The sequence below is a fragment of the Triturus cristatus genome, chromosome 5_2 (genome assembly GCF_964204655.1).
Source record: "Triturus cristatus chromosome 5_2, aTriCri1.1, whole genome shotgun sequence".
In the NCBI taxonomy this organism is placed as follows: Eukaryota; Metazoa; Chordata; class Amphibia; order Caudata; family Salamandridae; genus Triturus; species Triturus cristatus.
In genome coordinates, this window is record NC_140588.1 from 1,124,627,328 (window position 1) to 1,124,653,285 (window position 25,958).

The following is a 25,958-nucleotide window of genomic DNA, read 5'->3' on the forward strand; positions in this document are numbered from 1 at the left end:
CATGATTTCATTATAAAAGTGTCCTCCTCTGTCTGATTCAATGGTCTCTGGGAACCCGTACCTTGGGATGAATTCTCTTAACAATAGTTTGGCCACTGTTATCCCATCATTTCTTCTGGTTGGAAATGCCTCCACCCATCTGGAAAACAAACAGACTACCACTAGGACATACCTTAGTCTATTGACTTGGGGCATTTCAATGAAGTCTACCTGCATTCTGGTGAAAGGTTCTCCCTCTCTGCCTATTGTACCTAGGCTCACCACCGTTTTCTTTCCAGGATTGAATTGCTGACATATCAGACATCTTTGACAGAGACTCTCTGCTATCATCCTGAATTTTGCATTGTACCAGGTCTGCTTAAAGGCTCTTATCATAGCATCCCTCCCCAGGTGGCCCTGGCCATGATACATCCTTGCCATTGTTGACAGCATGCTATTTGGCATGACTGGTCTTCCATCTCTGTAGACCCACACGTGGTCCTTTTCCCTGGGTGCACAACCTGCTTTCACCCAATCTTTCATTTCCTCATCTCCTGCCTCATCTTGCAGCTGTTTTACTTCCTCCCATGTTCCCACCACATTAGTAAACATTAAGGAACAAGAATACATCTCCTTTTCTTTATTCCGGTTGATGGAGTGATTATTCCTCGCACAATACTGTGCTATGTCATTGGTGAATTTATTCCCAAGGGTGACAAAATCATCACCTTGACTATGAGCAGCACATTTCACGACTGCTAGTTCTTTAAGCAGCTGTATCGCCTCAAGCAATTTTCCAACCACTTCAGCATTCTTTATGGGAGTTCCACTTGAGGTCAGGAAACCTCTTTGTAGCCATCGCTGGCAAAAATCATGGACAACTCCAAAGCCATACTGGCTGTCAGTCATTACAGTCACTCTTACATTCCTTCCAATCTTGCAAGCTTTCGTCAGTGCCACCAATTCTGCCACTTGAGCGGATTTAACTCCTTTCAAGGGTGATGCTTCTACCACTTCTGAAACTTTACACACAGCATATGCAGCACTCAGCACTCCTTCATCCGTTCTCAGACAAGATCCATCCACAAACAACACATGATCACTCTCAGGCAGTGGCAGATCTCTTATGTCTGGTCTTGGTTTTGTGCAGTAATCAAGCACATCCAGGCAATCATGATCAACATCATCTCTCACACCCACATTTTCAGCATCTGGCAACAGCGTTGCTGGATTCACATTCACACATCTCTCAAGAGTCACATTTGTTGCTCCAAGAATGAATTTCTCATATTTAGTCAGCCGACTATGAGACATGAACTGTGTCCGGCTCCTTGTTAAAAGGATTGCCACATCATGAGGTACAAATACCCGTACAGGATATCCCATTATAATGCCCTCACTTTGTTCCAGACTTCTGCATGTAGCAGCTACTGCTTTCAGACAACCTGGTAAACCCACTGCTACTGGGTCAAGTGTTGATGAGAAGTACGCAATTGGCCTTCTCAGACGTCCATGTTTCTGGATTAACACTGAAAGTGCACATCCATTTCTCTCACTAGAGTACAGCTCAAACTCTTTTTCATAATCTGGCATTCCTAGGGCAGGAGCTTCACATAGCCTGTTCTTTAATTCTCTGAATGCTGCCATTTCTTCTGGGTTTAATTCCAATGGGTCTTTCACCTCACTTTTAGTCAATTTAATCAGTGGCTTGGCAATTAGGGAGAAGTTACTTATCCACTGACGACAATAACCAACCATGCACAGAAACATTCTTACTTCTCTTTGTGTCATTGGGGCTCTCATTCCTCTGATGATTTTGATTCTGTCAATGGTCACTTTCCTTAGGCCTTTCTCAATATTATGTCCCAAATACTGGACTTCTTTCTGGCAGAACTGCAATTTGGCTGGAGATACTTTTAATCCTCCATCTGCCAAATGATTCAGCAAAGCAATGGTGTCTGTCTCACAAGCTTCACGTGTTTTTGATGCCACAAGCAGGTCATCAATATACTGGACCAAAACTGAATTTTCAGGCATTGTTAAACTCTCCAGAGATTTCTTCAATAATTGATTAAATATCGAGGGGCTCTCTGTATACCCCTGTGGAATTCGGCACCATGCCAAAATTCGCTGTCCAAACCTAAATGAAAAAATAGGCTGGCTGTCATGATGTAACGGGATTGAAAAGAAAGCATGGCACAAATCAATTACTGTGTACCATTCTGCATCATGGGGAATCTGATACAAAATCACTGATGGATTTGGCACAATGGGACAGCATGGCACAACAATTTTGTTAATTTTTCTCAAATCCTGTACTATTCTGAACTTTCCATTGGGTTTCTTCAGTCCCATTATCGGTGAATTACATGGGCTGCTCAATATTTCTCTTAGCACCCCCTGCTGGATCATTTTCTCAATTATAGGAGTTATCCCTTCAATTATTTCAGGTGTCAGTCTGTATTGCGGGATGTTTGGGTAAGCTATTCCATCCTTTACAGTAATTTTCACTGGATCTACATTTCTCATCAGGCCCACATCTTCTCCAGTAAAATCCCAAACTGCTGCTTTTACTGTCTGTTTTAATTCTGGGGGCAAACCATCCGGATTGAACACTGCATAAGTTCCAATAGCCTCACTTTCCATGTTATCTAGGGTCATTCTGTAAAGGACATCCTCATCTGGTGTTTCAAAGGCTATTCCATCTGGTGTGCAAAAGATAGTGCAATTCATCTTGCACAGCAAATCCCTGCCTAACAAGTTCACAGGACTGGTGTCACACACCACAAACCGGTGCATGTCTGTGAATTTTCCTATTCTAACCCTTACTGGTTCAGTAAGATGAGTCTTTATCTGTGTGTTGGATACCCCAACTACTTGGATTGCTTCATCCGAGAGAGGAAGATTCTTTATATCAGCTGACCTGACAGTTGATCTTGTGGCTCCTGTGTCAACTAAGAAAGTAATACTTTCACCATTGATTTTCCCATCAACAAAAGATCCTGCCTGGTCTATTTCTAGAGTTGCGCCAAGTACGCACTCTTCCTCCTCTCTTCGGCACTGTCAGAAGTTTCCCTCAGAGTCACTTCTTTCGTTTCTTAACCAATACTGTGAAACAGCGCTTGTGCGTTTTTGCTTGTTTACCTGTTCTTCATTGTAGAACCCCGAATCTTGGCTGTACTTCTGGGATCCTCTGCTTTGTGGCAAGGGCGGTTTTGGCACCTGATTCTGCTGTTTAACAGCCTTCTGCTGTTGCTGATGCTGACTACACCCCTCGTTCTGCACCTGTGGATTCAATGATGGATTGTCATCGTTAGTGGACGGTGGATTCTTACACTCGGATTTCCAGTGCCCTAATTTTCCACAGTTGTGGCATGGAAACCTTTTCTTTGCCTCCTCAATGTTTCCTTTCCCTTTTCCTGATCCAAATCTGGGTTTATTTCCTGGATTATTTGCTTGTTCAACCAACTGTGCTTCCTGTCTTTCTGCAACTTTCACCTGTGCCCACATCGCTTTTTCTTTCAGCTTTCTCTGCTTCGCCTCAATCTCATCACTGAAGTATTTTGCATGTCTCAGGATTTCATCAATCTTTTTACTCTGCCAGTCTACGGTATGCTCCCTTATCATTTCACTGATTTCAGGTTGCAAGCCATTCACAAATCTATATACAAAATGGCTCAGGTCCTTGTCACCCAGATGTTCATCTCCGCTGAACTGTTTGAAAGCCAGTATTAGTCTCTCATAGTAAGCATGAACTGATTATTTCACTTCTTGATGTGTTCGATCTATCTTAACCCAGTCTGTTTCTTTGGGGGGTACCTTATTTTTCAGGAAAACCATAACCTGCTCATACTTTTTCATTACCTCTGGGTCTGGAGCTCCAGTCTTGGGATCTCTTGGGTATTCTTTAGTGGGCCAATCTACGACTATCTTGCACTCTGCCCACAAGTCTGCTGGTACAATTATATCAAACAGACTATTCAGGTCAATCCACAGCACTTTTGACAATTTCACAAATCTGTCAACCTGTCTGTACCACTCGACAGGCTTCTCTCTCAGTCGAGGGAAATCATTTGTAAATGATAAAATATCTTGTCTGGTCCATGGGACATGTACATACCCTCCTCCTGGAATCTCTCTCATGGGATAAGCTGACACTGTTTTCTCTTTTTTCCTCATGGGGAATGCTGAGTAAGTCCTGTCCACTGCATCTTCTCGTTTTCCATACCATCTATCTTTCCATTTTTCTACATCTCCCCACTTTCGCAACAATCCAATCATTTCCTTAATCTGCCCTGTTCGGCCAACATCATTCAGATTCTCGATGTCCTTATCTGTAAAATCCACTCGGTAAGGCCTTTGTAAAGCCTTTACCTTGTCAATGTCAATTCCCATTTCAATGGCTATTCCTTTCAACCTGTCATGTGTGTTCCTTGCTCTCCATGTGATACTTTTACACATAAATAACAACTCCCCATCCTGATGGTCTTTCAATATTTCTGAAGGAATTGTTCCCGCTATTAGCTCCTCCAATTCTATACGTAGTCTAGCTACATCAATTGCCTGGGAATCCTTTTCTTTCCTCTGCAAAGCTTTCAGCCAATCATTCAAGTCTTCAGCAGTTATCCCCGTAGATTTTTCTGCACCCACTGGTTCTGAAACTCTTTGTGGTTCTAAGATCGATCGTCCAGTCGTTCTATTCCCTTCCATACAACCGGAATTCAAACTTGTGTTAGTCTGCTCATTCAAGTCTCCACCACATATGGTATGTCTCCACTGATTTTCTCCTGATCTCCACTGACTTTCTCCCGATCTCATTTCTGTCTGCTCTGGAGGAACAACCAATCTGTTACCTACATATGGTACTGTTAAACCACTTTCCCCCATCCTCTGCTTGTCAAAAATAGGCATAACCGGATCTATGGTTACTGGCACCGTAATTGCTTCCAGATTTTTAGTCAGTTCCCTGATTTTCTCTGTCAATTCAAGTGTGGTTTTTGCTAGTTCTCTTGTCCTTTCATCCTCAATCTCATTTTCCCTTTCTATCTCTCTTTCTCTCTTATTTCTGTGTTTATTATTGCTTTCAAATCAGAAGGTAATTTTTCAACAGTCTTTTCTGAAAACAATGCTACAGCTATCTCTTGTTGGACCATTTTAAAATGTACATCCTCATCAGGAATCTGAAAATTAACATTATCTGGTGTACAGTAATCTGTGCTGTTTAATTTGCAAAACAATTGTTTTTCTGTCAGTCCTTGTTTCTGGAAATAATTCACATTTGCTCTGGACAACTTATTTAAATTAATTTTAGCATTTTCCATATTTTGTGGGACCATTTGGGTTTGAAAAATTCCTGCCATTGGTACCTGTTTCTGAACTGACATTTGTTTTTGGTAGCAGAGTGGCGTAACGGAAGCGTGCTGGGCCCATAACCCAGCGGTCGATGAATCGAAACCATCCTCTGCTACCAAGAAACTGGTGCAGATCGGAGCTTCCGAATCCCCTCTACTTCCACGGACGGAGTGATTTCACAGTCACACGCACACACACACATCACACGCTGGTGGGGCCCATTACACCAACATTCAAACCTAACCACTTTATCTGTGCCTTGTATAGGGGAAACACTTTCTATATACCTAACCAATCTGCATATACCTTGAGGTCAATGCGACCAACTAGTTGCTATGGATCTAGTGAAAACATCTTAGACACGCAAATAAATTCAATAAACATAACAATAAAATAACCACCTGACACAGTGATTCAAACAGAATATTGTTTATCTAAATTAATTTGTAAGAAAAGCCACATAAATGCAAAGTCATTTCTTCTCATATTTACCTATTCTGGCTAAAAGTCATTTTCTAAGTCAGAGACTGGTCCTCAGCAAAAGTTAAAGTTTCTAGCCGTCATGTAGAGTCACCGTCCTCTCCGTCAGCGTCGGGACCTCTGATCAATGGTTCGGGAAGAAGTGGCACTAACCCTCTCTAGTCTACTTACTTTTATGCTAAATTTTACATTCAAAAGTTACAAACAGAACATTCAAACATCCGTTGGGCCGGAAAAGATGTCGTCTGGATACCTTTAGGAATTTTCCCATAAATTGATAACTCCAAATTCTGAATAGAAAGTCAGAAGTTCATAGCTAATTCGTAACTTCTACGGATGTCTCTTTTGGATAAAAAGTATCATTTTGGTAAGACCACTAAAAGTTCATCTAGTCGGATTATTAATTTGCTACAAATGTTCACTTCCAGGGGCACTTGGCTGTCATCCTGGATTTGTCGTCATGTTCATGGCTTTTCGGTTCAAGGTGAGGACAGGGTCGCAGTCAGCGCAAAGCCTCTTTTCATTTTACATCTACTTGAATACAGGCTGCGGATGGTAGCCATCTTTCAGCAGGCCACAATTGTCAACTTAAGAACAAAGGAAACACAAAACATAATTACTGCACAGAAATGATGATTCAGTGTTATTTCCCCTGCTAATACCCTTATTTGTATGTATTCATCTAGTCATTTGCGACATCAAAAGCCATTAATGCATATTAATTATAAGCGCAAAACATAATAACATCACATAAGCGACATCTATTCTGTCAATTTGCTCACCAACTTAGTTCACTTATTATTTTAGCCATGCAATAGCATTCCTGCGTGTAATTCTTCTGTTAATAAGGTTGATTAATCAAATACGACAAACCTTTAGTAGTTACTAATTAATCAGTAGTATTTTTAATAATGACATACAGATATTTGGGTTTATAATGAAAACCCTGCTCCATCACTATCAAATCAGCAGTAGCCATGTATTCAGTTGCAGCAGTTACAAGATCCATGAATAAGAATGATAATGACATTTTGGCAGCAATAGCTGCTACTGAGAAGGCTCATAATTACCAGCAGGGTTTCCCTTCCAAACACTCTTATCATTTACGTCCTGATAATGTTCCATACATGAGAATTAACGACGTTGGTGGCAGGTTGATTCCCAACGCAGACTGCAGATCTTCACTGCTAACAGCCGCTCACGAAAGCATGGCTTCGGCGCATGTTGTGGTGTCTGTGACTGTTTCTATCTTGCAGCAGTGTTACTGGCGGTGCACTTATACAAACAAACCCTTAATTACATACTTTCCTGTGACATTTGTCAGCAGATTAAACCATCTACGGCAACACGCTCACCACAAACTCAGCTATGCATTTCTAATAAACCTTTCAGTTGTGTTTACTTAGATCACTGTGGCCCATTTTCTTCAGATACTGCCTATAAGTTCATCTTAGTTGCAGTAGATTTGTGCACACGCTTACTATGGGTTTGGCCACAACGCAGTGCTAACGCACGAAATGTCATCAGGGATATGTGTGTCTTTCTGGGAATTTTTGATTGTGGCACCTTCCATTCGGACCAGGGTCCAGCGTTCGCCTCTAAGGCATACAAGGATACCATGAGGTCTTTGGGGGTGCAGATCAAATTTTCATCTCCATGCAGGCCTTAGGGTAATTCAGTTGTGGAATGGATGAACAGTAAATTAAAGCAATCCTTGACAGCTAGGGTCCTAGGGCTGGCAGGAACTGGTTCGCCCATTTGTATAGCATACAGCGTGCACTAAATATTCTCCCTAGAACATCTTTGGGTGGGCGGACCCCATACAAAATGCTCTTCGGCATGAAAACGTTTGTGCCAGGCCTTGATGGTCTAGACATGGCGGAGTCTGTCCCATCTTTTGACGTAGATAATCATTCTGCTGTATTACTGAAACTACAAGAGACCTGTGACAGTCTTGCAGGAGCATTTGCCCTCACCCACTGATGCTGTGCTGCAGATTCTGGTGGTCAGCTGGCTGCCCAAAATCGGAGACCTGGTCCGAGAGAAGGTGGAGAACAAGAAAAAATTTGGCCCCTCTTATCGTGCACCGGTCCCAGTGCTTGGTGTTAAGGGTACTCGTACAGTCATTTTACCACCACTTCCTGGTCGAAAAGAAAACAGATACGTCACAGTGGACAATGTCAAGCTACAACATCTGGCTGGTCCTGAATAGCATCACACCAGCGGTCTCTACAACAACTGTATTGAGAGATCCAGGATTACCGGCTTCTAACAACACGCAGGATGACACCACCATTGAGATTGACTCTGTTAACAATCCTTTGCTAATCCCGCCTGCTTCCACTCATAATGAAGAAACTGAATATGCTTATCCCACTACCATGTCATTACCTTGTTTGCAACCTGAGGCCATTAATGAATCCCGTTTTTCCTTTGACTCACATTCCACATCATCAAAGGCCCCTTCAACATTTTCTATTTTTGTCACCTGGTTTAAACAAACTTATTTCATTCCACCTTGGAGAAACATCTGGTTGGTGCTCATAGCAATTTTTTTGCTCATGTCCATTGATTTTGTGACATTTTTTTCCTTCTAATCAGTTACCACTACCTTCCTGAACGCTTTGCTGTTAAACTGGTAGATGAAACTTTGGCTCCACACTCTTCTTCTCACATCATGAAAAGAGACCAGACGTTTGTCAACATCACTGCCTGGCCAGTTGTCGATAGCATAGTTTGGAATGCTGTAGATTTTCAAATCCATGGCCCTACAGAGATAATTAATGTGCCAAATGTACTTTGTGTTTCTATGGGTGATGGAGTGAAACATAACATACGGTCTGATGAACAATCCTTGTTTTCAGATTTGAAATACAATGCCGATTTTGATGCTGAGGATTTGTATTTGAATACTGCAAATTATGCAGATTTGTATTGCTATCAGCAGTATGGTCATCATTATCTTCATAAGATTAACACATTTAGAAATGTTTTTAATTATACACATTGGGAACATTGCCCGGCACCTTTGGAAGGCAGCTCTAAAACGTTTTTTGAAAAAATGCACATATTTTGCAGATTTTGATAAATCAAACCCCAGGTCCTTCTGTTTTAAATTAAATTCTTCAGCTAATTCTAAAGTGATGCTCTCCCACACTAAATTATTATATTCTAAATCCTTTCTTGATAAATTGTCGGTGGGTGACTATGATCTGTGGAAGTCCACATTTGATCTTAAATCAGTCTGGGGTTCTAAATCCTGGCAAGTGCAAGGCACAGAAACGTTACACCGCTTATGCCTCATCCCATCACAGATTCTATTTCTAAATGAACTTGTTTTGGATTGGCAACTTCTAAGCAAATGAATGCCCCTGCTATTCCTGCTCTAGCTGCATATCAGAACTGGAACAATTGTACTAATTATTCCATGGCTGAATTACAATCAGTTTTTAACAATGACACCTTTAATTTTTCTAGTTTGGACCCTCTAGGTTGGTTGGTTTGGCAGACTAGCTCAGATGCTTGCCAACTTCGTTTCCATGGCAAGGCTCCTGGCTACACACAGGATAGGCCTGATCCTCGATTTACTAACTCCCATTCAGTTACTACATTTTCCGTTGGGAAGTTATGTCAAAATTGGTTGCAACACTCGACTCTAACTTCAGTGAAACAACATTTGTCGGTATTATCAGGTGACATTGATTTGACAGATTTTTTAAAAGGACCTGCTGGTCCAAGATCAAAAAGATTTATTTATGCAACTTGCAATGAAATCTGGAAGCTATTCCAAATAGAAGCAGCTTCACGTCTAAGGGAAACAGATCAGGCTAATCTTGAAAAAGTGCTTGCTATTGTTGATAATAGTATTAACACACTTTCTTCCCGCATTTACAAATTGGACAATATTGTTTACTTTGTTGTTGACATTGTGTAAGAGGATGTTTCTATTTTGTATCATGGTCAAAATCATTTTTGTTCAGTTATGCAATTTGCGTGGACTCTACAGACTCTTCAGATGGGGAAATTTCCATGGGATTACTTGAATGCCTCATCATTATTTTTGCCTTTTAACTTGACAACAAAACAGCAGTTTATGTTCATGAAAGATGCTACGTATTCTCTTTTGCATATTGAAAAGTTAGATCCGTTACCATTCTCTGTGGCAGAAACAGATTCAGCTGTCGGGCTCATCCATGGGGTGATAACACTCCCGTTTTCCTTGTTTAAATTTACCTCATGCATGAAACACTATCCACTAGGCCGCTTCGAACCCTTAGGAAGTGCATTTCTACACGAAGTTTGGTCATTACCGTTCACATGCACATGCCTATGGGATGACAAAGAAGTATACCTAACTGGGCAATCATGTGATACCACAATAGGTCATTCTCGGTTTTGTAAGAATATTCATTTGCATGGTGCCTGTAACCTTACGGCCTCAAATCTTGCATGTGTTTTAAAAGGCATACCTGTGCCAGCTATTACACCCACTTTTACTCTGCTTGCAAATGGTAGTTATTTGCTTTTAAATAATGAAGAATGTTGCGGCATGTTAGCCGGCATCCCTCACATTGTAATGGTTTCACAACGTGTGGTTTACTGTAACAATGTGTTTTTCCCACCCCCACACGGTAGGCTCGATAACTCGATTTGGCCTTCCATTCCGACCTCTAAGGCAAACTTCAACAAGTTGAGCAGAATAAGAGCATTGTTATCCCAAAAAGAAGTTTCACTTACATCTGCCCAAGAGACTTTCCTCCTTCATGTGGCTAACACCCGCACAGAGGTACAAGCGCTTCTTAATACTGACCTCCCACTACATTTTGGTGCATTGATTCACACAATCTTCAATGCTTCTAACACTAAAGGCATTGCCCATTTTTTTTTTAAATCTGTGGGCTCTGGCCTTGTGACCTCTTTCCAAACTATATTTGGTGTGATACCAGCATTTCTCCATTCTATTTTTTCCAGCGTCTTCGGTGGCTTGCCACTATTACTTGCCTTTGCCGCTGGGACTTTGCTGTTAATTTGCTTGCTACATAATGGATGCTCTTCCTCTGGCCGTGCTTGAATGTTAAGGTACTCTGCCACTGGCTACACTGAGTGTGGTTTATGGATTATCTTTTCGATTTGCCTATTACACTCGCTGTCTTCAACTACTTGGATTGGTCTTTTCAATGGGCATTGGATCTTTGCCTATCCAATACGGCATTTCCTCCACCTGATTTTGAACTGCTAATGAGTCCCTTAGTGGCCCATGAGCAAGAATGTTCCGGTGTTGGAATTATGGCCTGCGCAGGGGCTCTGGGAGTTCTGGCTGAATGGGATATCTGTGCAGCGGCACACGATTTCCTACAACAGAGTTACATCGAGTATCACTCAAGTTGTCCTTTGATGGTACTGGAAGCAACCATTGTTGAGGAACATATATGTTCATTCACTCTACTTAATTGGGTGGCATAATTTTTTCTTGATGACAACAATGACTTCCTCTTGGAGGCTATCGCAACCTACTGTTCGTACACCGTGCTGGATTGGCTCAGCCACCTGACCCTTGTTGGATTTATTTTTTATTTTTTGTGTGCCTTTTTGGACACAATTTTTTTTTAATTCTTACTCTTCTCACATTCCCCGCAAGTTAGAAGTATCATTGATACGATTGCTCTTGATTCTTGCTCAGGCTTGTTTGAAAGCTGTGTTCTCTTTAAGACCACTGTCCTATGGACTGACCAAGGAAAGGGTGTAGTGAGGATATGGACACACCTGCAGACATGGCTAAGTTAGCATAAGTTAATATATGCTTGGCCACCATTTTGCCACTTTTACTCACGTTACTACATGCCACATTTCTCGTAAACACTTTGCTTGCTCGCTTTCAGATGAGAACTCTCTGCATTTCACCTATTTAGTTGAACACACTGCTCCTCGGCGTGTTCAAGGTCAAAAAACAATGAGCTCTGTTGATTTGCTGTGGTCAGTCTCACGTCCCTAGCCATAACATAGAACACAGCTGAAAACCTGGAAATCTGGTGCTTTTAATATTGCCTTGCATGCATGTTAAGATACTTGGAGAAACGCTTTCCAGGATAGAAGAGCTGGGCTTGTCCGGTGATGTAAATTCCTGCATCTGAACTCGGAAGTATGGGGTCCCCCTGACAAAGCCTGGAGGTCTTCTATAATTATAATAAACTAGCTTCAAGCATAGGGAGGGTGGCAAGGCGCTATAGTCCTGTTTTAACCATCATTATAATATGATTTCCCCTTTTGTTCTATATGGAATTGTAACAATGCTGGTTTGTTTGATCTTATGCATATTGCTGCCAGTTTATTTTATTTATTTATTTTAGCGATTTGTAAAGCGCCTGGTGACCCGAGGGCATCCCCGCGCTATAATCTTGAAGGCGAACCTGAGGGCAAAAAGGGGGGGTTTTTATTTAGGAAACAATATCGTTTTCAATTTCTTCCTGAACAGCAGGTGATTGGATTCCAGTCGGAGGGTACGGGGGAGAGCGTTCCATCTCGTGGATGCATTAATCGAGAAGCGGCGGCCACCCGAACGTGTCTTCTTATGTCTAGGGACATTGGCCAGATTCTCATTCTCCGAGCGGAGGGACCTGGAGACTTTGTAAGGAGTAACCAGGTCTCTTAAGATGTTTGGGCCGGAACCGTTAAGCAGCTTATGTGCAGTGCAGAGGGTCTTGAAATCGACCCTTTGGCGGATTGGAAGCCAGTGAAGATCCTGGATTGCTGGCCTGGCTGATGCTCTGGAGGGGAGATTCCAGAGTAGCCGGGCGGCTGCGTTCTGCGTTCGCTGGAGTTTGGACAGGGTAGATTCTGGTGCTCCGAGGTATATCATGTTACAATAGTCCAGCCTTGCGAGCACCAGGCCCTGTACTAGGAGCTTCCTGGATAGGGGCGGGAGAAGTGGGAGGATCTTCCTGATGGAGCGCATTAGGCCAAAGCAGGTCCCTGCTGTCTTGGTAGCTTGAGTCTTCATTGACAGCTCGGGCTCTAGCCATACTCCTAGGGTTTTAATTTCCTGTTTCGGGGTGGGGATTTCCCCGAAAACGGCTGGCCAGACCGAAGGAGGGATGGTGGACCACTGCTTGCCCAGAAACATGACCTCGGTCTTTGACCCGTTTAATTTGAGTGCTGACTCACACATCCAAGTATGGATATTTTTAAGGCAGTTTTGGAGATTGTCCGGGTGTTTGTCCAATTGGGAAAGTGAGACGACTAGTTGGGTGTCGTCGGCGTAGCTTACTATTTTAATCCCGAAAGGGGTGACCACATCTTCAAGGGGGGCCATGTAGGCATTAAATAAAGTTGGGCTTAATGAGGACCCCTGGGGGACCCCGCTCGTGAGGGGGAGGGTGGCAGAGTGGAATTTGCCATCCCACACCTGGAACGAGCGCCCTGAGAGGAAAGACTCTATCCACTTGAGCGCTGAACTTGCAATCCCTGCAGCAGCTAGCCGATGAAGAAGGACACGATGGTTGACTGTGTCGAAGGCTGCGCTTAAGTCCAGGAGGATCACTGCCACTGATCCTCCTGAATCCAGGATGCATCTCGCCTCCTCGATGACGGCGAGGAGGGCGGAGTCCGTGCCATGACCTGGACAGAAACCCGTCTGGGACTGCCGTAAGATGTTGTTGGCTTCTAAGTATCGTGACAATTGGCCATTGACCAATTTCTCGGCCATCTTGCTGATACCAGGGAGGAGAGAAATAGGTCTGTAGTTCGCCATGTCGGCTGGGTCAAGCTGGGGTTTCTTTAGGAGTGCCTTAACAATTGCACTTTTCCAGCTGGGGGGAACCGAGCCTTGGGAGAGTGATGTGTTTATGAGCTCCGTAATTGTGGGCACTACGACTGCGGCTACAGTTTTGAGGAATCTGATCGGGGCAGGGTCTAACGGGGATCCGCTTTTCATTTTGGTTAAAGTGGATTCTACCTCGTCTCTTGTTACTGCTTTAAAGGAGGTGAGCTGGGGAAGCACGCTATTTCCTGCGTAGTTAGTGGAACCCTCAGCGTTCCTGTTGTTGGGTAGGCTAAGAGGGGGCAGAGATGTTAAAATGCGATCGATTTTAGCATTGAAGTAGTTGGCCAGCTCATTACTTCTGTCCACAGGAGGTGTGTTAGATGAGGATGGGACAGGTTTTTTCAGTAACTCTTTAACGATGAGGTATGATTCCCTTGCCGAGTTAGTAGCGTTTTTAATCCTGGTATCATAATGAGAGGCTTTAGCGAGTTTTAGGGAACCTTTGTATGTTCTCACCGTTTGCTGATACGCAACTTTGCTTGCGTGCTGCCAGTCTTTCCTCCATATCCGTTCTGCTTTTTTACAGTGTTTACGGAGGATCCGGAGTTCCGGAGTGTACCATGGAGCGGATCCTGGTTTATCGTTCTTATTCTCGCGAGTTTTTATTGGGAGGATGGAGTCAAGGGAAGTGGTAATCCATGCTCTGAATTTACTGTCCGCGGTAGTCGGGTCTTCCGAGGGGGTCGGGATCGATGAATTCAGTGTTTTGGTCCAATCATCTGGGGATAGTCTGGCCCATGCTCTATCTTTAATATAGGTGGTGGGTTTGTGGAGTTTCTTGGATACTCCTGGGAGGCGGAAAGGAACCATGAAGTGGTCCGTCCATGGGAGAGGAAGGGACTTAGTGACTTGAAGAGTGGTGTCATTCGTGAACACTGGATCAAGCAGATAGCCTTTAGAGTGCGTGGCACCAGAGTTAGCTAGGTGGAGGCCAAATGTAGCCAGTTCTCCAATCAAGTCAACCGCTCCTGTATCTAGGGGGTCATCGAAATGGATGTTAAGATCCCCTATTATGGAGAAGTTGGGGGTGGAGTGGGCTTGAGATGCGATAGTCTCAAGGAGAGCTCTAGTGAAAGAGCTCGTATTGCCGGGGGGACGGTAGATTAGGAGTCCCACTAGTGTGTGGGTCGGACCTACGTGGATGGTAAATTGGAGGCTTTCAGAGTCCGTGATCTGGGCGTCATTGATTCTACAGGTGAGGTGGTCACGGTAAATAATCGCCAAGCCTCCTCCTCTACCCAAAGGGCGGGGCTGGGATTGTACCAGGAAACCTGGGGGAGTAGCCAGGATGACGTCTGAGTCCGAGTGGTTTGTAATCCATGTTTCTGAGAGGAACAGGATGTCAAGCTCATGATCTTCTATAAGATGGTTGATTAGCAGCGCGTGTCTGGGGAGAGAACGACAGTTCAGGGTGGCTAATTTGAGAGCTGTGGGCAAAGTATGTCGGCAGGGGAGCTTGAGCTGGACAGGGCGGCAGCGAGTGCATGTAGTGTATGGTCCTTCAGGATCATATATATAATTGCATGCAGTATCAATAGGGGGTCTAAGACTAAGGAGGTCCCGGCGTGAATAGTTTACCACGAGGGCAGTCTGGTCCGGCAGGGGTTCTGGCCCTAGGCCCGGCTGTGCGCGGACGGGCGCAGACGGGCTTGCCTTAGGCGCGCATTCGGCGCGCAAACAGCGCTCCCGCTGCGCTCGTCCGCTGCGCTTCCGTTGACAGCACATGATGTAGGGGGCAGGGGGGCGTGGCCTTCAGGGGGCGTGGCCTAAGTTCTCGCCGGCTTGGCGTTTGTGGCAGGGAAATGTTAAACAGCGAGTGAGCGCTAGGTCCGCTGCTCGCTGAATTCCCAAGTGCAGGTGAGTGCCCTGGCGCTTGTTAGCGCGTGGTGAAATAAAAGTACAAGTTATTCAGTGACACAAGCAATCAACAAGTTTTAAAACCTCCCGGCTTCCGCCTCAGGAGTGCGCGATCGTGAGATTCAAAGTCGCTTGTAAGCAGCGCTTTAAATACCGCGTCAGGGGGGCGTGGCCTTCAGGGGGCGTGGCCTAAGTTCTCGCCGGTTTGGCGTTTGTGGCAGGGAAATGTTAAACAGCGAGTGAGCGCTAGGTCCGCTGCTCGCTGAATTCCCAAGTGCAGGTGAGTGCCCTGGCGCTTGTTAGCGCGTGGTGAAATAAAAGTACAAGTTATTCAGTGACACAAGCAATCAACAAGTTTTAAAACCTCCCGGCTTCCGCCTCAGGAGTGCGCGATCGTGAGATTCAAAGTCGCTTGTAAGCAGCGCTTTAAATACCGCGTCAGGGGGGCGTGGCCTTCAGGGGGCGTGGCCTAAGTTCTCGCCGGTTTGGCGTTTGAGGCAGGGAAATGTTAAACAGCGAGTGAGCGCTAGGTCCGCTGCTCGCTGAATTCCCAAGTGCAGGTGAGTGCCCTGGCGCTTGTTAGCGCGTGGTGAAATAAAAGTACAAGTTATTCAGTGACACAAGCAATCAACAAGTTTTAAAACCTCCCGGCTTCCGCCTCAGGAGTGCGCGATCGTGAGATTCAAAGTCGCTTGTAAGCAGCGCTTTAAATACCGCGTCAGGGGGGCGTGGCCTTCAGGGGGCGTGGCCTAAGTTCTCGCCGGTTTGGCGTTTGAGGCAGGGAAATGTTAAACAGCGAGTGAGCGCTAGGTCCGCTGCTCGCTGAATTCCCAAGTGCAGGTGAGTGCCCTGGCGCTTGTTAGCGCGTGGTGAAATAAAAGTACAAGTTATTCAGTGACACAAGCAATCAACAAGTTTTAAAACCTCCCGGCTTCCGCCTCAGGAGTGCGCGATCGTGAGATTCAAAGTCGCTTGTAAGCAGCGCTTTAAATACCGCGTCAGGGGGGCGTAGCCTTCAGGGGGCGTGGCCTAAGTTCTCGCCGGCTTGGCGTTTGTGGCAGGGAAATGTTAAACAGCGAGTGAGCGCTAGGTCCGCTGCTCGCTGAATTCCCAAGTGCAGGTGAGTGCCCTGGCGCTTGTTAGCGCGTGGTGAAATAAAAGTACAAGTTATTCAGTGACACAAGCAATCAACAAGTTTTAAAACCTCCCGGCTTCCGCCTCAGGAGTGCGCGATCGTGAGTATTGGCTCCTGTACTGCATTACAGAGAATAGTAATTAAAATAAACATTTTAAACTACTCCTTGACTTTATTTATATATTTTAGTTGTGGACAAGTACGAGAGTTTGAACGAAAGAGTGTTTTTGTTCCCACGTATCCTGAGAGGGACGTAGTAGCATGTTCTAGGATGTCTAATTATTGGTAGCTTCGCTGTAGCACAGAGAACGAATGAGACACTATAGCTAGTCGGATAGGAGATCTGGGTACCGAGGTGGGTTTTTTGGTACACCACTACACACTGAGGTCCTGATGTCAGGCGCATAGTTCTGTGTATGTGTAGAATCCCTGCAACAATGGTGTGCAACATACAATATTCAACATACATCTTGCAGACAACTTCTGGAACATACACCAGCACCTCCTACTATGGTTAAGGCACCTGAGTCATGATTTGAGGATCTCAAAATTTGTGTTCAATAATGGCTCCTGTAAGTATATGTGCCCTATTGTACCTCTGCCGAGAACTTGTAGTTTGACATCTGTAGAGCATGAGGAGCACATTCGGTATCACCTGGAAAAAAATGTTCTTTTATTAATTAAGGGAGATATATTCAAATTATAGTACATCATGCTTGTGTACATGCAGTGTAAATCAGAGTAATTTGTGTGTTTTGTGTTGTAGAGCTTATTATGTTTGAGGTGCCACTCCTAAATACACATGTAGGCCCAGTGTGAAGTGTTGTACTTACCAATAAGTCACATTTCACTGAAATCCTCAGCAAACAACCGATGTGCAAGGGGTGAATTTTGGAGAATGCAGCTGTTGTGTTTACTTCCAGGAAAGGCAGAGTACACATCAGTAAAGCAGCCCCTGTCATTGCAGACAGCCCACATGATGATGGAATGTCAACTGTGTCTATTGGGGAAAAGGTGTGCTTTGTGGTGAGGTGGCTGAAGTGGCACTTTATCGCATGCCATTGCGTCTTCTACACAAGGGAATTAGGCAAAGGCATAAACCCCCCCTTTCCACCAGTGACTGTGGCATGGTGAGAAGCTGGTGCAATTTTTTAGTTGATGAATCGTATTACCTAATGCAAGCATCGCGACTTGCTTGCCAGTGATATGTCGACGTTCTCAGAGGAAACCCTCCAGAGATCACCAAAGCCATGGAATAGAGTGCATCGGGTATTTAGACATAGGCTGGGATAGCTTGGGAGTGGGCTGTAGGTGAATCAAGCTCCTGGTCAGCAACTATATCCAGGCTGACATCGGGTGAGGAGCGGTATTTGGTAACAGCTCCCCTTAACACCCCAACGATTTTGATAATGTGCCTGTAAGCTTTGGCTCTCCTCCTCCTCAAATAGTTCCTCCTCAAAAGATGTTCACCAACATAATATTAGCAGGAAAAGAGTTCTGGTGTAGAACTCAAGAAAAAGTGATACAGCATTATTAACTCAATTTGGGTTTAAATCTGCAAGTCATGTAAATATAATACATTACATTACAATAATGTATTCGAATTTTACATTAAAAAACTAATTTTCACCAAAAGTTTAAAAAACATATTATAAAAAACAGATTTTAGTATGCATGAATACTTATTAAAATAAGTGTATTAAAAGTAATTCAATCATATGTTAACTAATTTTATGACACATTATTATTTATAAACATATGTACTATTTTATAAATTATCTTTTACGATAATTTATATTTATCTGTTCATGTATTTTTAATTTAACATTAGTTTTTATGGGCTTTGAACTTAAACCCTAAACTTCATTATTTTTTATGGTAGGAAGATACAGTAAGAATTGTTGGCCATGTGCGGTGCTGGAATTACTCCATCTCTGAAATGGAGTAATTTACTACTGTTTTGTGTCCCTTTTTGGCTGTAGTAACTATAAGAGTGCAGTTTATATACAGCTTACTCTGTTATGGGTGGGTCAGTGTCCCTTCCTACACCTCTCGGCTGACAAACATACCTCAAATAAGAAATGCCTATCGAGGCTGAAGGAGGAAACCAATGGTGCAAAGGGTCTCACCGCAGATGTTAACGCCCGTTCTCTTGGGTGCCTCAAAGATGTAGAGAGGGCACAGGGTTGAGCTATCCAGACCCCCTGGCACCAAAGACTCAGTCAACTGCAAACCACACACAATCCATTGAGCAATGTCTGCATAAGACATGTTTCAGGTAACAATTGAATCCCATGAGACATGATAGGGACACTTAGTGGAGCACCATATACTCTTTCATGAATGAATATCACACTTAAGGAGCACTAGAATTAGAAAATATTTGTTTTTGAATCCTAATCTAGTGCACACAATCTGAATTATAATCACAATGATGCTAAACATTCAGACAGGCGCAGCGTTTATGAATAGTGTAAACAGCAACTAATAATCTAACATTTTGCTATGTATTTCACAGCACTAACACCTACATTTGCTGTGTCTAGGTAGTCAGTCAAAATCTTTATTTGGTTAGAATATAACCATAAAAGCACAGAATAAAATACACTGTTTGTGCAGTCATAAAGTGTAAATAATCAAGCATAATGCAAATTTCAATATGAGCGTTTCATACAACCAAGCTATCCTTACAACTTAAAATCCCAGAAGATGGGCTTTAAAAAAGACAAGTTGAGACTTGATTTTAAATCATCACAGCAATGTACATTGAACAGAGCTCAACCTTTGGATCAAACACATTGGGCGGCAAAACACAGCTGTACCTGGCAACACAAACAGGCAGTCAGAAAATGTTGTTGAAAGCAACGGCTTAAAAAAGAGCTGTACAGCTATTTAATTATACGGCACAAGTTTTAGAGTGGAAATAATGTAGCTTAGGATATAAAAACAAGTTATAGGAGAGGATAGACATTGTTAAAAATGCAACCCTGCTTGATGCGTAGTATCTGCAAAAAAACATAAAGTATTTCTAGACATATTTGCAAATTAAAATCCCATTTCTAAGTTTCAAAGTTTCAAACTAATGCTTATTATTTGGGCCCACAGGAGCATCTATCTCTACGTGATCAGCACTCCAGCTAGCCACACTGACAGCTAGTCCTCTCCTAGCAGCCTTCAGTTTGAATGGATGCGGTGATTGGGGTCTGCCTTGTTTTGGGTGTGAAGGTCCACCCTCATCCCTGGCTCTCTGTGCACAGTTTCTATAAGATAATTCAGAAACTCTGTTGAAAACTTTGAGAATAAGCAATCAACAGAGAGCAGTGAAATGCTCTGTCAAATGTTAGCATTGAATAAGGGAATGTTCTTTTGAAAAGACAACAACATGAAACATGAACTATCAACATTCTACAAACCATAATAATGATTGGAAAGTGAAAGTGAAATGATCAGCTCCATTGATTATATGACGGGAATATTTTCATGCAAACTTGATTATCATATTCACAGAACAAATCAATATTAAATATTCATATTCACTTTTGAATAATTGATTGGCATGTGTCAATCACAGAGAGGGAGGGCCCTAAAAAAACACATATTATTCTCACTGCTTTGACTTTGCTCTTATAGTTATTCTTAAAATTGTTCAGTTTTCTCTTCTTTCTTAGTTGTTTAACCAGTCTTTAATAATCTACGAACCCCTTGTTATTTTGGGGACCCTATACGTCCCCCATATACATAAGGAGCAAATTTAAATGTTCTTATCTTATCTTTTCATACATATTGTTTCAGACGGCTCTCAAATACATTATTGTCTCACAACACTTGAATTAGCTTGTGAACTTGCAAGTTTCACTGCAGCCTTAGGGGCATCTTGGCCCTCAATATAACATAATTACCATTACCTCACTTTTTTAGGAACTTTAGAGTGATCAAAGTCCTGATGAAAGCCAGCATTCAAATCTATAAACATAGCATTTCCTGGAGTAGGTGCTTAGTCCGCTGAGCCACCAGCACCAAACTCTTATGCTGGTCTTTTCTGCTGCAGACGAGCCAAGAAGTGATTTTGTACTAATTAACGATTTGTATAAATCAATTGTAGAATTGTTATTGTTTCACTTGGAAATAGGCCTTTGCATTAAGTACTGTTTTGTATTCATATCTGGCCTCCAAAGGATGATGTAACATTTAGGAATGAAGATGCAACCCAATAATCCTGCACTAGATGACAAGATGGCAAAAATCTCCACGGCCACCAAATACTTTCCATTTGTGCTGAGATATGCTGGAATGAAGGAGACCCAGACCGCCAGAAACACAAGCATGCTGAAGGTGAGGAACTTGGCCTCATTAAAACTCTGAGGCAAATTACGGGCATAAAATGCAACCACAAAGCTGACACTGGCCAACAAGCCCAGATATCCCAACATCAGGTAGAAGAAGAGAACAGAGCCCTCATCACACTGGATGATGGTGGTGCCCCCCATCTGTATCTTCACTGGGAATGGAGGGTCAAGAAGCAGCCAGACTGTGCATATCAGAACTGGAGTAAATGAGCACAGAAGGACCACCCCACTGGGGACTCTGGTCCCAAGCCACCTTGAAGAACGGCTGGTGGGATCACGGGCATTGAAGGCTATAATCACAGTGATGGTCTTGGCCAGAATGGTGGAAATGCTGATAGAAAATATAATTCCAAATGAGTTTTGACGGATCATGCATGTGGCCCTCATGGGATGGCCAATGAAGGTGAAGGGACAGAGGAAGCAGAGCATGAGGGCGATGAGAAGCACATAGCTGAGTTCTCGATTGTTTGCTTTGACAATTGGCGTGTCCTGGTACTTCTTGAAGATGCAAAGAACAAGAAGAGAGAGTAGGAAGAGGAGGCTGGTGAGGCATGAGAGTGCGATTCCCAAAGGCTCTTCAAGGGAGAGGAACTGTAGTGTTGCTAGATCACATTGGGTTCTCTCCTCATTGGGCCAGTGGTCTTCAGGGCAAGGCCAGCAGTCAGGGGAATCTAAAGTAAAGAAGGGAGTTGGTTACTACTTACAATAATTGTACTTAGAAAGTGATAAATTGATCTTAAGGAGAAAGTGCAGCTTTTGTGACCCACAGAATCGCCCTACCCTCAGTTGGCTTTTCTGTGGTCTACTTGGGAAAAAAGACTGGGGAAAAGAGAGTGGGTTCTCATGATCACCCTGCACCACCATGAGCCACAAGATGGAGGAGTAAAGCCCTACAAAATACATTATCAGATTAGTTTTATGTGGAGTAGTCCCTGGCCAGTACTGAGAGTCATTGCCATCAACAAGATATATCTACAAATCAATATTACAAAAGATCCTATTGTTTAAAAAATATATAAAAATAATTAACCTAATAATAATTAGAGCAGTACTTCCCAAACGTTTTAGAACCAAGACGCACTTTTTAGAAAGACAAACTTTCATGACCCACCTAGCCTCAAAGGACATTAGGTGGGTAATTTCTTTTTATCTAACTAAAACATAGGGGACATATTTACCAGGGAAGTGGCAGAGTGAGGCATTAGCCCTCCTGGCTTAATACCTATTTTCACCACTTCAGAAACACAAGGCTGCACCCTATTTACAAGAATATGGTGCAGCCCTGCATTTACCACTGAGCTGGCACTTAACTTAGCAGCCTAGCGCAAATGCAGGTACCCTTGCATCATAGTGCAAGGGTGTCTGCATGCAGGGGAAGGTTGAGTTTACCAAGGACATACTTGGGTTTGCAGTCCGCCCATTGCTTACTGTTAATTAGCTTTACTGTCGCTCTCTTTTGTCTTATTTGTGTTCCAGCTTGTCAATCAGAACCCAGACTCTCTTGAGGCGAAAAGCCGGGAGATAGACACCTTGTTTTAATTGTATGCACGTGGGATATTGTGAGTCACTTTGAGCATTTCTGTGATTTTAAATACCTTCCCTACCTGGCTGCACAGGACTCGATCCTGCTCAATCCACCGCTCAGCTGCCCAGCGCTGAAAGCGGCTCTCTAACAACAAACTCCGCGCCATTGCCGGCGTGCGGCTAAGCCACGCCCCCTTGGAAGCCACGCCCCTCGTCTGATAAAAGTATGTGTCATTCCCGTTCGCGCAGCGGACGGGCGCAGCGGGCGCGCCGGCAGCGCGCCGAAGGCGCGCCAAAGGCAAGCCCGTCTGGGCCCGTCCGGGCCCAGCCGGCCCCGGGCCCTACCACCATGCCCATTTTTGCAAAGAACAACCTGACATACCCACGGGACAAGCTTTTAGCCTTAAGACCCCAGAAACACCCTGCCTGCACGCGCACTCTGACGGCCGACAACCCATTCCTCAGATGCAACCTCTGCAACCCTGCCGGCGCGGATCCGGCTCCCAGTGGACTTCGACTAGGCCTACTCAATTGTAGGTCGCTCGCGAAGCACGCGCTCGAAATTAACCTCCTTATCGCAAACCACGCCACAGACATACTATTTCTGACTGAAACCTGGCTCACGTCCAGCAACGGCCCCGGCACAGTCCTCGCACTCCCTCCCGGGTACCTCATGTGCTCCCTGAACAGACCAGAGGGGAGAGGAGGTGGACTAGCCATAATTTACAAGGACGTCTTTACATGCAGATCCTTAGACGGCAACATCAAGGGATGCGAAAGCTGTCATTTCACCATACAAATTTCCCCAGTTACCTCGCTAACAGGAACGCTGGTCTACCGCCCCCCGGGCCACCTGGCGGAATTTCCAAACAAAATTATCGATCAGATCTCCATCGGGTGTATGACTCCTCCAACTATCTACTTCTGGGGGACCTCAATGTTCACTTCCTGGACCCGGTCGACAAGCAGGCGATAGAACTGCTACAGGACATCACCTCCACCGGCCTTGACCTAAAAGATCCGCAGGCCACCCACGAAAGAGGGCAACTGCTCGACCCCATATTTACAAACATCCCAGATCTGAAAGCGCAAGATCACGTCCCCCTCCCTTGGACCGACCACTTCCTGGTCCCCTTTGTATGGCCTATCAATATTTCGCCCCCTCAACCCCCCAAAATCAGAACCCTGACTAGACGATGGAATAAATTGAACCCAGAAGAATGGGACACCAAACTAAGGGAAAACGTCCCCCCCCCTCTCAAGACCCCATAGCCGCGGACAACGAATTTAATGCCTGGGTCACTCAATCTCTTGACGCCATCCTGCCAAAAACTAGCTCTCTGAAACGCACCAACAGAGTCAATCCATCCCCCTGGTACACCCCCGAACTTAACCTTCTGCGGAAGGCCTGCAAGAGGAACGAACGCCTTTGGAGGAAGTACAAAACAGAAGAGAACAAAGTCACCTACCGTACCTCCGTCAATGCTTACAAAAAGGAGCTACGTAACTCCAAAATCGCATTTTACGAGAGCAGAATCAAAAGCGCTGCAAGTTCGGCACACGAAACCTTTGCTGTTCTTAAAGAACTCCTTCATCCCCCTGATCCCCCCCTCAAACCACTCGACCCCAAAGAAGCGGAAAGCAAATGCACTAATCTTGCTACCTTCTTTGACGAGAAAATACAAAAAATTCTCGTGGCCATCCCCCCCTCTGAACCGGGTCAACCGGGTCACATGGACGGGGATTCTACCAGCCCCTCACCTTCCCTGGACTCCTTCGGTCCAGTGACCACGGAAGAGGTTGCGGCAACATTGGCCTCAATTAAAAGTGGGTCCCCCCTCGACCCTGCACCCCTCAGCTTCCTGAAAAAAGTGACCAGCACCATCATTCCCCCCCTCACGGCGCTGATCAACTCCTCCCTCTTGCAGGGTATAGTCCCCCCCAGATGGAAAGCTGCAGCGGTCAAAGGCCTACTAAAAAAACCCTCCTTGGACCCACAGGACCTCTCCAATTACAGACCCATCTCCCTTCTCCCAGGAAATAGTAAGATCACGGAAAAATTAGTGAACAAACAACTGTCGCTATTCCTGGAGAGCAACAACCTTCTTGGGGTCTCTCAGACAGGGTTCCGACCAGGCCAGGGCACTGACATCGCCCTCCTGGCAGCCGTGGAGAAGGCCAGAAGCATCCTGGACACGGGAGGATCAGTGGCAGTGATCCTCCTGGACCTCAGTGCGGCCTTCGACACTGTGGACCATCCCACCTTAATCCAACGTTTGGGAGAAATTGGAGTAAGGGGTACGGCCCGGAAATGGCTAAAATCATTTCTAGCAGACCGTTCCTTCCAAGTCTGGGAGAATGACAGCCACTCACCCGTTATCCCCCTCCGCTGTGGAGTACCGCAGGGCTCATCCCTAAGCCCTACGTTATTCAACGTATACATGGCCCCACTGGAGAAACTGGTCAGTCCGTTCGGCATGTCAATCATAAACTACGCCGACGACACCCAGCTGGTGGTTACCCTCTCACACCCCCACCACTCCCCCTCCGACCTTCACAGTTGCCTCACCGAAGTCCATCGCTGGATGAACCTCTCATCACTAAAACTAAACGGGTCAAAGACCGAGATACTAATGCTTGGCCACAAAGGGCCCTCCCTGCCGACTCACCTCTGGCCCAACTGCCTGGGTGACCCCCCCGTTCCCAAGGAAGAAGTAAAAAGCCTAGGCGTCTGGATCGAAACAGACCTGAGCTTCAGAACTCAGGCAAAAAAGACGGCAGGAACATGCTTTGGACTACTCAGAGCCTGTAGAAAGGTCTTCCCCCTGCTCCCTGCGAACGCCAAGAAACTCCTGATTCAGGGCCTCATACTGGCGAGATTGGACTACTGCAACGCAATCTACCTGGGAGCTCCCGAAGCCACCCTCAACACCTTGCAGAAAGTCCAAAATGCCGCAGCCCGCCTGCTCACTGGCACACCTGCAAGATCCTCGGCTAAGCCAGCCCTCAAGTCACTTCACTGGCTCCCAGTGAGAGAAAGGGTTGCCTTCAAGGCTCTCTGTCTTGCCCATAAAACCCTTAACAACAACGGCCCCCCTCTCCTCAACGGCCCCCCTCTCCTCAAGGAATTGATTTTCCCTTACAAAGCGAATAGGGCCCTCCGATCCAGTGATGAAAATCTCATCACAATCCCCAGAGTTAAAAAAGCCAGGGTCGGTGGCCGCCGCTTCTCGGTCCACACGGCCAAACACTGGAACAACCTCCCACGAAGACTGAGGATAGAACCCAATCTCTTCCAGTTCAGGAAAACACTAAAGACCCTCCTTTTTCCTCACTCATAACACCCTCCCCGGCTGATACCAAAGGAGTCTTGGGTTTAGCGCTGGGATGCTCTAGGGTTACTACGCGCTCTACAAAACCTTTAAATAAATAAATAAATAAATCTTGTATTTCTCCCTCCCACGGA

The 25,958-nt window shown here is 44.8% G+C and overlaps 1 protein-coding gene across 1 annotated transcript in view; it reads right to left on the minus strand.

Moving 5' to 3' along the window:
• Positions 1 to 20,737: 20,737 nt before the first annotated feature.
• Positions 20,738 to 25,958, minus strand: part of LOC146829877 (extracellular calcium-sensing receptor-like) — a 179,520-nt gene continuing 174,299 nt past the window's right edge. The window contains exon 5 of the mRNA XM_085606553.1: positions 20,738 to 21,639. Within this exon, the coding sequence (XP_085462679.1) occupies positions 20,738 to 21,639 (902 nt within the window). The remainder of the gene's footprint in view (positions 21,640 to 25,958) is intronic.